Source organism: Chelmon rostratus, chromosome 23, assembly GCF_017976325.1.
Source record: "Chelmon rostratus isolate fCheRos1 chromosome 23, fCheRos1.pri, whole genome shotgun sequence".
Taxonomy (NCBI): Eukaryota; Metazoa; Chordata; class Actinopteri; order Chaetodontiformes; family Chaetodontidae; genus Chelmon; species Chelmon rostratus.
Window position 1 is genome coordinate 10,634,600 of NC_055680.1, and position 11,190 is coordinate 10,645,789.

Here is an 11,190-nt window from a genome sequence, read left to right on the forward strand (position 1 = left end):
TAAATTAGCATTTAGTTTTAGCCAGATACACTAGGAGCACAGATTAAAATAGCATTTAGTTTTAGCCAGATACATGAGGAGCACACATTAAATTAGCATTTAGTTTTAGCTAAGTACAGCAAGCAAAAGCTGTTCCAGCAAGGTTTACCTACGAAAATGGGTTAGGGTTAGTTTATTAACTAAATCCAGTTAATGACTCAGTAAAATGTATGCGTAAAACTATGCATCTAATGTATGTGTTTATTACACTGTCCGGTTAAACCACATTTCCAACAGATTACTGACCATTAGTGACCTACATTTGTTATTCTGTGCTGATGACTTATTCACGTTACTACCTGTACAGGTAGCTTCCTATTGTCTGGATATTAGTGCAGCCCTGGAAAGTCAGGTGAAAAACACAGTCAGGTAGGGGTGTGGTCAGTTGAGAAACTGGAAAGAGGCGGAGATAAGAGCCGAAAACACACAGGTGGATCTCAAACACGCTTATTCTGGATCACCGACATACGTAACACAAAGTACAGGCTTCGTCTTTGTTTATAGTCTTTGCTCAGCCATCAGATCGTGACTTATTTAAAGTGAGTTTAGGATTCAGAGAAGATCTGTGATTTCTGGAAAAAGCCACTTTCGACGTCGCTGGAGCTTTCACTGCCAACATGGATCACTTTTCGGGCGTGTGCGGTTAAGAGCGAGCTGTCAACCACCGGAGTTATTCTGATTAACGGTAAGGACCAGACCTCGTACCTGTCTGTGAGCGGATCCATGGGCAAATACCTGAAAGTTTCATGAAATAATCCCTTTTCATTAAGTTCCTAATGAAAAAAGGAGCAAACTTTTTTTATTCTTCTTACATTGTTTATAAAAATTGCCATAAGATCATATGTAAAGGGCTTTTGGCTCTATTGTTATATAAAATGTCCTTTTACAATATAATTGACAATAAATATTAATGGCAGATATCTGGAGTAACCAGTACAAGTACATACTAAGTCCTTCCTCAAGTACTGTACTTAAATACAGTTTTAAGGAAGTTGTACTTCATTTGAGGTTACATTTTGCTACTTCAATACTCTCTGAGGGAAATATTGTACTTTTTACCCCTTACATTTATCAGACAGCTACAGTTTTGAGTTAGTTTTCAGTTTTCATATACATAAACAAGTAGTCAGTTAATAAACTTTATTATTATTATAGACTGAACTAGCCTACAGTTTGTAAAGTGGATCATAGATCTTCAATATGAAAATGCTGCTTCCACAGTAACCCACCAATGGTAATAATCCAGTAATATAACATAGAATAACATAACACTGAGAGGGGCTGCTGCATAAAGTGATGATAATAGCTGCAGGGAGTAGTTTACATTGTAGTATTGCTATTGTGATTTCAGCAAAAGGTCAGAATACTTCTTCAAACACTGCTCTTGACTGTGCTCTTGGAAAAATGCACAGCATCTTGGGCAATTTTTTTGAGAGGCGCACCTTTCACGTCTTTGATAACAGATCAGAGCATTAGTGTGATCTAATATTAGAAGTTATGCACTTTTCTCTGCACGTGAGTCTTTGTCAGATATGGAAAAGTGAGCGTGTCAAGTGTGCCAATGTGGATTGATCTTGATTTGTTGGACTTGGGCTCAGCCGGAGAAAGCAGGCGTCACCAACGTAAACACGTGCTCTGCAGCACGAGTGTATAAACAGTGCTGCTGGCCATTTGAAGTTGCAGATAATGGCTTCTAAGATAAAGGTCCGGTTAGTTTAACCAGTGACTTTTCAGCCACATTCAGCTATCAATTAAATATTTTGACACTTGGTCACACATGCCATCAGGATGAGAGGATTTTCTCAGTAGCTGTGCAGGTTAAAGATTCATCACTCTGTACATAGAGGGAATGATCACAGTGCTCTCTTTGTTGACCGTATGTGAGTGCTCTCCTTTTGAATTTGAATTTGGCCTGAAGAGAATTTGTCTCGCACTCACTCAAGTTGGGTGCAAATTAATTGGGAGTTGTCCCTGGAAGTGAATGCAAGTCCAGGCTAGTACCCTCATGCGCTTAACTGGCTTTTTCGTCATCAGTTAGGTGTAAGAATGAGCAGGCAGATCACTGCAGACAATGCAGCAGTGCTGGTTGTTTAGCGTAGATGTTTATTTTTTTTCCCAGGGTAGCTGACAGGGGAATGTTCCCTGACTCATACCTGCCGCTGGGCTTGGTGCACTGATAAACAGGTGATTTATGGTTGTACAACCCTAGAGTAACATTAAGAGCCGGCACCAGAGACTACAGCCAACAAAGGCTATAGTATAGGAATATGCTGCGTTTTAACTTTTCGTTTTAAAGCAATAAGGAAGCTAAGCAAACTTAATCGCCCTTGTTATTGCACTTATGGCTCAGGATGCTATAATTGCTTAACAGTCAACATTAAAAATATAAAAAGAAACTGGAAAGCAGACGCCCCAATCAGCCTTCAAAGAGCTGTTTCAATGTCAACACACAGCGTGACTTAAGCAGTTAGATAACTACTGTCTGAGCAGAATCCTGTCTGACTGGTGCCCCTCTGACAAGATAATGTTTCCACCTCTCAGTTTTTCACATTGCTTCAGGACTCCCTGCAGGATTGTTGCCTCTCGAGGTTCAAAATGAGTCACAACCCAGTGAACAGCACTGATACTGGACTGATACTGCACTCTGCTTATTAATGCCTCTGAGGAAAAGTAAATCTTCTTTGTCTCTTTATGTTCCCTGTCCCCTCATCCACCTCTTCCTGTTTGTGTGCCTCCTCTTCTAGGCTTCTTCTGTCGTCTTTCACCATTTTCCTCGTCTGATTTGACTCTCCTTTGGGTAGCTAACGGCCTGTTTGGAGCTGCGAGCATATGCAAGTGACACCACCTTCATGTTCTCTTGGTTATAAAAAGCGGTTCTTTTGATATTTTACAAGAGCAAATGTGATCAGCAGGCGTTCACTTAGTTGTGTGAGACCGACAAACACCTTATTAAAAGTTGGCACTTAGCTACAAGATGAACAATCACCCTCTGGCGTCTTACACCGAGGGCTTTTTGTTAGGTGTCCGTGGTAAACTAACAAGGCCCAAGTGAGAGCAAAGTTACTGTTAAACAGGCTCTTTAATGAGATGAGGAAAGCACAGTTGAGTGCCCAGTTTCTGTTTATTAGTTTAGTTTCAGTGACCAAAAACAAAAGATTTGAGGGGATTTAATGTAAGGGATTTCGAAGTACAAGGTGCAAAAAACCCTCACACTGTCTTATCACCTTTGACCCCAGAGGCAGGTCAGCTGGGTCATGGTGATGGACCAGGACACTCAGTGGCTGTACCAACTCCTGGCCGAGGTCCAGTTGGAGAAGTTCTACCTGCGCGTCAGAGATGGCCTCAACATCACCCGCATCGAGCACTTCACCTACGTCAAGGAGGCCGACCTGGAGCAGATAGGAATCAGCAAACCTGGTGAGCCTGATCGTCTCCTTTGATCATCCACGCCGGCGAGAAGTCAATGCATACCTGTCCTCTCAGAAAGGGAGGATTTCCTGTCTGAGAGGAAGGTTTAGCATTGTCTGTTTGTCTGTAAACTGTGTCCAATCAACCTTTGGATTTACAGCGTTGTTGGATTAATGGTCCATTTGTGCTGCATTATCACAGACTAACATGTTCATTTAAGGCACTCTTTACAAATAGAGAGTACTATTTTCTTACACACATTAATCATACTCATATGTCCAAATTATATTAATTCACTTTGTTTCACCATGAAAAACAATGTTTCAATGTAGGACTGCAACTAAGGATTGCTTTCAGAATCAGTTAACTGACTAATTGACTAACTGACTAACTGACTAATTGTTGCAGCTCTCGTTTGATCTAACAGACATTTAACAGAGTAAAGACCACAGAGCGGAGACATGAACATGCATATCACTCAAAGTCGTTCCACTGTGTGCAGTGATATCTTGTTTGATGCAGTAATACCTCAAACCATGAAATGAATCTTTTTTATGAAGACCCCTGAAATACAATTTTAGTGAAATAATGACAGAAATAGAAACATTGTGCTGATTTAAAGGCTGTGATAAAACCGGGATTTTGAAATGTCGGATATAATTAAGTGACTGTTTCTTCCAGCGCAAAGAAGATTGTGGGAGGCTCTGAAACGCTACAAGACGAAATCACGCATGCCCAAGGTCTGAAACATGTAGCCTACATCCACCTTGTTGTTGAGCTTGTATCTATTTTGCATGAATTACATGTAATCAGGCTCAGTAACACACCTTTTATTCATTTACTGATGTTCACAGGCACCAAGCGGCCGAGGTCTGGATGCGGGGGAGCCGGCTCAGGCTCAGGAGAGCAGTAGCCGGGCTCTGCCTTCTCTGATCCAGGACAGTGAGCTGATCCTGGGAGAGAAGCTGGGCTCCGGGTCCTTTGGGGTGGTGAGGAAGGGAGAGTGGCACACACCCACGGGGAGAGTGGTAAGAGACATTTTGTACATTTCTGGGTATTGTTGATATTTGACTTTCACTTTGCATGGTCGAGTCTTAACTTGCATTTGTAGATGCAGCATCTGTGAACTGTGAACAGCAGTGGTTTTCTGCAGTGTTCCTGAGCCCCTGTAGATATATCCTTTATACAATCATGTTGGTTTTTAATGCAGTGCTGCCCAAGGGATTGAAGGTCACAGGCTTTCGATGTTGGTTTTTGGCCTAGCTGGTTACGTGCAGAGATTTTTCCGGATTCTCTGACTCTTTTGATGATATCATGGATTGCACATGGTGAAATCCCTAAATTACTTGCAATTATGTGTTGAGAAGCATTGTTCTCAAACTGCTGGACTTTTTGCCCCCGCAGTTTTTCAGAGAGTGGTGAACCTCGCCTCATCCTTGCTTGTGAACGACTGAGCCTTTCAAGGATGCCCCTTCATAGCCATACCTTTCAATTTATATTAACACTAGATCAAATAACTGTATATGTTAGAGGGGTCACTTTTCACTTATCACCTGACTTTGCATGTTCTCTGAGCTCTACAGAGCTCTAATAAACCCAGAGTACATCACCCACTCAACACCAAACAGCAAGCAGAAAAAGTTAGCAACTAGCCGGTGAACATAGCGGAGCATTTAGCAGCTAAAGTGCCAGATATTTACTCCTGAGTTGGAGGAGACCAAAACTAAGCAAAAACCAGAGTGAATATTGAACTTATCAGGTGATCAGTAACATGAGTGCGTATGCATACAGAATCAATGTTTCTCCATTTCTGTTGAATATGTAAATAGACCACTATTTGCGCCTTATCAACTTTTTAAGGCAATAATATGTCAATGTTGGGTTTCCATCTTGCTTCTACTGCTGCCAAAGGGCCCAAAAATCCATTATTGGATTTATCATTATTCATTATTGGACACTACAGGATTGGGATTGAGCCTCTGTCTCTTATTTCAGTTGCCTGTTGCAGTAAAGTCACTAAGGAACAGCACGTCCAGGCAGATGGACACACTGACAGACTTCCTCCAAGAGGTGACCACCATGCAGTCATTGGACCACCCCAACATTATCCGACTTTATGGTGTGGTGCTCACACAGCCCCTCAAAATGGTAAGATGTGTTGTTGTCTTTTGATGTTCGAACATAGGCAGGAGGAGTTAACTGAGGGTGATATCAAGATCTGTTCAAACTAAGATGTGTTTAGGAGCTGGAATACACAATAACCTGTTTTTCCGTCTTCTAGGTAACAGAGCTGGCCCCCCTGGGCTCACTATACGACACCCTGCGCTCGCGTCAGTATGAGTACCCTCTGGCCCGCCTCTGGCTCTTTGCTACCCAGATCGTGGCGGGCATGGATTACCTTGAGACCAAGAGATTTATCCACAGGGACCTGGCTGCAAGAAACGTCCTGCTGGCATCCAGGGAGATGGTGAAGATTGGGGACTTTGGCCTGATGAGAGGCCTGAGGCAAGACACGGACCACTATGTCATGTCAGCACACAGAAGGATCCCGTTTGCATGGTGAGGGCCAGTGGGACAATTCACAGGTGAAGGATGAAATAAGACTTATACTGTCACTAATTACTCCTTGTGGCCCATCTACCTGTTCCTCCTCCAGGTGTGCTCCAGAGAGTCTTCGTGTCGGCTCCTTCTCCCATTCCTCAGACGTGTGGATGTTTGGTGTCACCCTGTGGGAGATGTTCACCTACTGTGAGGAGCCCTGGTTCGGTCTGTCAGGCAGACAGGTACACGCTTGTCAGCTACATGTGAACATTCACGCGATGCTTGCTGTGTTTGTATCCATGCCAATATTTGTCTTCCCTGTTTGGAATGCATCCCCGCCCTGATGCCATTTACTTTTGCAATTATGCTCTGTGACTCAGAATTTTAATATCCCTGACATTCACTCTCTTAAATCCAGATTTTGTGGCGTGTAGAGCGGGAGGGCGAGCGTCTGGAGAAACCGCCGGATTGTCCCCAAGAGCTGTATGCAGTCATGAGGAAGTGCTGGGCCTGCAATCCTGTCGAAAGACCTACTTTCGCCCAGCTCACCACAATGGTGGTAGAGGTGCGCAACGTAACGTGAAGCTTTTAATGTCTCTGGTGATGAAATCAGAGGAGAAATTATTGATCAAGCCTTGTAAGAAGAAACATTCGGTTAAAATGCAGCAGAAATGCATGATTTTTACGTAAATCTCTGCACTACTTTTCTTACCTCTGTCTGCATTTGCAGGCTAAACCAATGGAGGTGCAGGCAACAAGAGACTTTGCTGAACCCAGAAAACTTACACTTGTGGCCAACGACCTTGTGACCGTCATAGACCATGGGTGGGTGAGAGAAAGGAGGGCGGAGCTGAAAGAGTAAAGGAAAAACTTTCCCCACTACAATGGGCCTTTGTTAAGATGAAACAGGGGTTTAAAACAGCCTCACTCAAAAGGGCATTCCAGCTCCATCTCACAGAGTCCTCAAACACATTTTGCTTTGTTTCTTGAATAAGTCCAGCAGCTATGACTCTGTCTTCAGTGTTTTCTTTGCGTAATACATCCATGGTATAGGTGATATTTGTTTTCTTATAGCACATTTTTAATGTCAACACATGTACAGAAAACATAAGAGTTGCATCCAGTAGCAAAAAATACACCCAAATCCATAGAAATCAACATAAAATAGGCCCACTGTGGTATAGGCTCATCTATGACTCAAAGGTTTCCATCCAAATTATTAATAATTTGCATTTTATTATTGAAACTATTGATAATATAGTTTGCTTGTTTTTTTTTATTCAAGAAGTTCATTCTTGACCATTGGGTACAGTATAAGTCTAAGCTCAAAGCTCCACTGACTAGCTTTTCAGAGCTCTTATAGTCTTCTGTAGCTGGTTCAGGTGTCATTTAGGGTTAGGGGGTTAGCTTATGGTGGCTAATGTAAGCTAACTTTACAGGTAGTTATTTCAGACTTAACAGCCAATTCAGTGACTTTATGACTTTAGTTAAACGTCTCTTTGGCTCTTAACTGTTCGTCCTCTCTGTGCAGACTGGAGCTGTGTGAGTGGAGGGGACAGAACCACAGCACGCTGGAGGTCGGCTGGTTTCCCGCGAGCCTCACTGTGCCGTCACTCCCTCCGACCGTCACAGCTGCACTTGCTGGCAACTCCGGGCCCAACCCTGCTCCCAGCTCCACTTACATCTCAGCCCCGGTGAAGGGCAGTCTGCACCACACCAGCCATGGAGACATTAAACCTGAGCGCTGCTGGGGGACACCTGAGAGCCTGGACGAGTCAGTCATCCTACTCATTCATTCCTCTCCTTCTTATTTAGGCTCTTTAGTGTATTTCATTCCTTTATTATAATCTCTGCCTGTATGGTGGTTAAGTCTTGTCTGCTGTCAAACTCTACTGAGGCTGAACGAAAGTATCCTGACACAGACTACTATAGGTTTGGTTGCTTATCTGCAGGGATGAAAATGAGGGTGTGATATACTGTTTTTCATCTTTTTGACTGTTAATTATTTCCAGCTAAGCTTGCCATTTTTTAACTCATTCTTCCTATATCACGTTGAAAACCATATGAACTTCCATCTCGCTGACTTTTTTATGGCAGAATACTAACGCAGTGCAGCCCTGAACTTTCACCTTCTGTCAGTCCGTGCAGTTTGTCAGTCGAGGCTGTCAGGTGTGTTTGTGTCTCATGTGTTTACTTTTCTGACCTGTGCAGCAGTGGCAGCTGGAGGCCGAGCCCTGCCAGAGAGAAGGAGGTCTCCAATCTGCAGAAAATGACAGGTAGGAACTGGAAAATAAGACCAGATGCAGAATGTGGTGAGTAAAGCTCCAGGATTTGCTTTGTGCCACCTGGGAGTTTGAATTGTATAACGTTTTTGCTCTGGTAATAAGATTTTGGCTAAATAAAAATGGCTGCTTTTGATCATTCTTCAGCTACACTACTCTCACTGCTCCAAATTTATCATGCAGTCTACAGGGTTCTGCACTGTCTGTTCTGGCTGTAAAATGTTTGCATATATGGCTCAAGAAAACTGTTTATTTCTTAACACATTCTATTTCAAAATGTTTAAAATCTGTTGCAGTTTGTTACGCTATTGTTTGACATTTGACACACTAATTTTATCCAGGAAGTAACTCAAAATAGTCATTCATTCGCTTCCTAACTTGCTCATTTGTTCAGTTGACCAGTCTGCCCCCTAGTGGCGTTATTAGGCTACTGTAATAGTGCCTACATACACTCTGAAATAGGATCCCACTTCTGTTCAATGCATAATAAATTGCGCAGGCTGCATCATGGCTTTAATTTTTTTCTCTCACTCATTTCACTTGACAGACAACTGTAATATTAACTCTACATTGTTCATTAAAGAGGCCTCTTCCTGTGTCTTCAGGTATTTCCCGGAGCCTGGAGTCAGTTGTGAGCGGACATCGGCCTCGGGCTCACACAGTAGGGGTGGTCAGAGTGGATCAGCAGGGCAAGCTCATGCCCCCTGCGATGGCAGCTCGTAGTGTGGTGATGCAGCAGGACCCACGCCGGTTCAGCGAGGCCAGCATCATCCCTCCTCCGCGACCGCCACCTCCCAACCTGAAACGCTTGAATGCGAAATCCCAGAGGAGGCCCGCAATCTACCCGGTCCAAGGCACCCCGTGGCCTCCGCAGGTGGGCCTGGGGCAGACACAGCCTCAACCTCCGCCTCAACCTCAACCTCAACCCCAACACCAACCCCAGCAGGGCATTGGGGGCTCCAACCTGGCCAAAATGACTCACATGGCACGCTCAACCCCGCAGCTGGATGACTACACAGACAACAGAGAGCGAGATCGAGAGAGAGAGAGAAACCGAGATCGAGAGAAGTCGCCTCATGTGCAGAACACCAGAGACAGTCTCATCTCACAGGTAAGAGACTCACTTATTATTTCTGATTTATTGTTTTCTTTTTCTGAATGAAAAATTTGTTCAGATGATTAAAATACGAGCTTCAGCGCTCTCCTATTCTCAGGTTATGGAGGCGGTACATGGAGCGACCACTGAAGAAGTTCATGGTGCACTTCAACGCAATGACTGGAACCCAGTGCGAGCTGAACAGCAACTCAAGGTGAGACCATGAACTGACAAACACTGTGCCTGCCTTTATATGTAGCAGCCGCTGATGCTAGTGATTGGCATAGGACACATAAAGGCATTTAAGATCATGCAAAAATTGGTATTTTTTGTTGTGCTAGCAGTGTAAAACACCTGCACAGCACAGCTGACTGAGCTAACTAGCTAAGGGCAGCTAAAGTTAGCAGCTACTTTAGCAACAAGTAAAGCTATCTGTCCATCAGGAAACTCCGTAAATCACAGAGGGTTGAGACAGAGCAGCCGGAGGACATCAGAGGGAAAACCAGAAGTTATTTTTTCCATAAAATGTGATCCACTTTTACAGACATAGTTGGTGGTGTGTGCCGTAGTGCCGTAAGTGGTAGCACACTTCTCGTTGAACATTGCACCCACCCACCTAAGTTCCACAGTGAAAGAACAGGCATTCAGGACAAGGCATGAGGGTGACAGAGGCACCAATCTTCCAATGTAGACCAATGTAATGATGCATACTAATTAGTGTGTTTTTTTCTGAATACAAGATAGGCCTATTGTTGCTTTAATCACTTTAAAACACTCATTAAAAGGTAATTCAACACTGAATTTTCAGAAAATTGGAGTATGTGATTCTTTAATGAAGGGAAAATGAACACTGACGCGTGGTACACTACAGGACCCACTACAATTATATCACAGCAAGTGTTCTGCATTTAAATACTGATGTGAAACACCTGCTTTGAGGTGTGTACAGTGGTCAACTTCCCTGAAAGTTTGAGCCCTCTGAAAGCAAATAACCTGCAGTTTTCTGACCTGAAATTTCGTTGGTCTCTCGTTTTGTCTGACCATCCAGAAATGCTCGAGGTGGTTTGATTGCTGCTTCTGATCCCCGTCTCCTCGTTTTGTGTCTTTTCAGCTGGAGCAGCTGTACTCCCTGAGCCTCTGCTCCAGAGAGGACTGCCTCAGGATCCTTTCCAGGCACCAGTGGAACCTGCAGCAGGCCAGCCGCTACCTGATCCGATGGTCGCGGGACGACAGGTCCGGCACCAGCGAGAGGGAGCGACCTCCACTTAGCACAGAAAGACGAGTCTGAGTGATTTTGAATACACGGATGGTTGACTTTTTCAGCAGCTTTTTCACTTGCTTCACATTGACACTGGATGCTGCCCGGCACACCATGGGAAGAGATGGGAGGTCCAGTGCATATGAAAACAGAAAAATTAAGATGGTTGAATGTACATAAGGAAAAATATTTAGAAACAGAATTTCACAAAAAATGTTTCTGACGACTGTTTTTACATCTTTAATGAAACACTATGCAACATGTTGTGTTTTTTTGCAAATAGTTTTTATATCGCAATGAATTTGTACATATTGTATTAGAAATTATTGTTAAATAAAATTGATGATCTGGTCTTACTGGTGAAGTGCCATGTGATAATATGAGCAGTTTATTCATGATGACTGCCTGTACATTATTAAATTATTCTGAGTAGACTTGCTTTGCTCTTTACTGGATTTTAAAAGCCATTTTATACTGAAGCAGACACCTCATATAATTATGTCAAAGTACTTAACTTTGCAGTGTGCCTACGTTTTTAATCATATTCCAATTAGTTTTAATATTAG

The 11,190-nt window shown here is 43.3% G+C and overlaps 1 protein-coding gene across 3 annotated transcripts; it reads left to right on the forward strand.

Moving 5' to 3' along the window:
- The first annotated feature begins 462 nt into the window (after window positions 1–462).
- On the forward strand, window positions 463–11,056 carry tnk1 (tyrosine kinase, non-receptor, 1). Of its 3 annotated transcripts, XM_041965374.1 has the most exons (15): window positions 464–724; window positions 2,784–2,870; window positions 3,276–3,456; window positions 4,129–4,187; window positions 4,302–4,475; window positions 5,443–5,595; window positions 5,729–6,006; window positions 6,104–6,230; window positions 6,407–6,553; window positions 6,719–6,813; window positions 7,520–7,762; window positions 8,200–8,264; window positions 8,876–9,381; window positions 9,485–9,580; window positions 10,478–11,056. In XM_041965374.1, exons 3-15 carry the CDS (start codon window positions 3,294–3,296, stop codon window positions 10,652–10,654), a joined length of 2,283 nt encoding a protein of 760 aa, XP_041821308.1. In that variant the 5' UTR covers window positions 464–724; window positions 2,784–2,870; window positions 3,276–3,293; the 3' UTR covers window positions 10,655–11,056. The 3 variants fall into 3 exon arrangements, with proteins under 3 accessions (XP_041821309.1, XP_041821308.1, XP_041821307.1); XM_041965375.1 differs by lacking the exon at window positions 2,784–2,870 and having other exon boundaries at window positions 463–724; window positions 9,468–9,580; window positions 10,478–10,640; XM_041965373.1 differs by lacking the exon at window positions 2,784–2,870.
- Window positions 11,057–11,190: the final 134 nt, after the last annotated feature.

What these genes read in the sequence shown, in the direction of transcription:
- tnk1 (XM_041965374.1), top strand. Translation starts at nt 3,294, where the DNA reads ATGGTGATGGACCAGGACACTCAGTGGCTGTACCAACTCCTGGCCGAG. An exon ending in GATAGGAATCAGCAAACCTG is followed by an intron (nt 3,457 to 4,128) that starts GTGAGCCTGATC and finishes TGTTTCTTCCAG; the next exon opens with CGCAAAGAAGATTGTGGGAG. An exon ending in TCGGTCTGTCAGGCAGACAG is followed by an intron (nt 6,231 to 6,406) that starts GTACACGCTTGT and finishes TCTTAAATCCAG; the next exon opens with ATTTTGTGGCGTGTAGAGCG.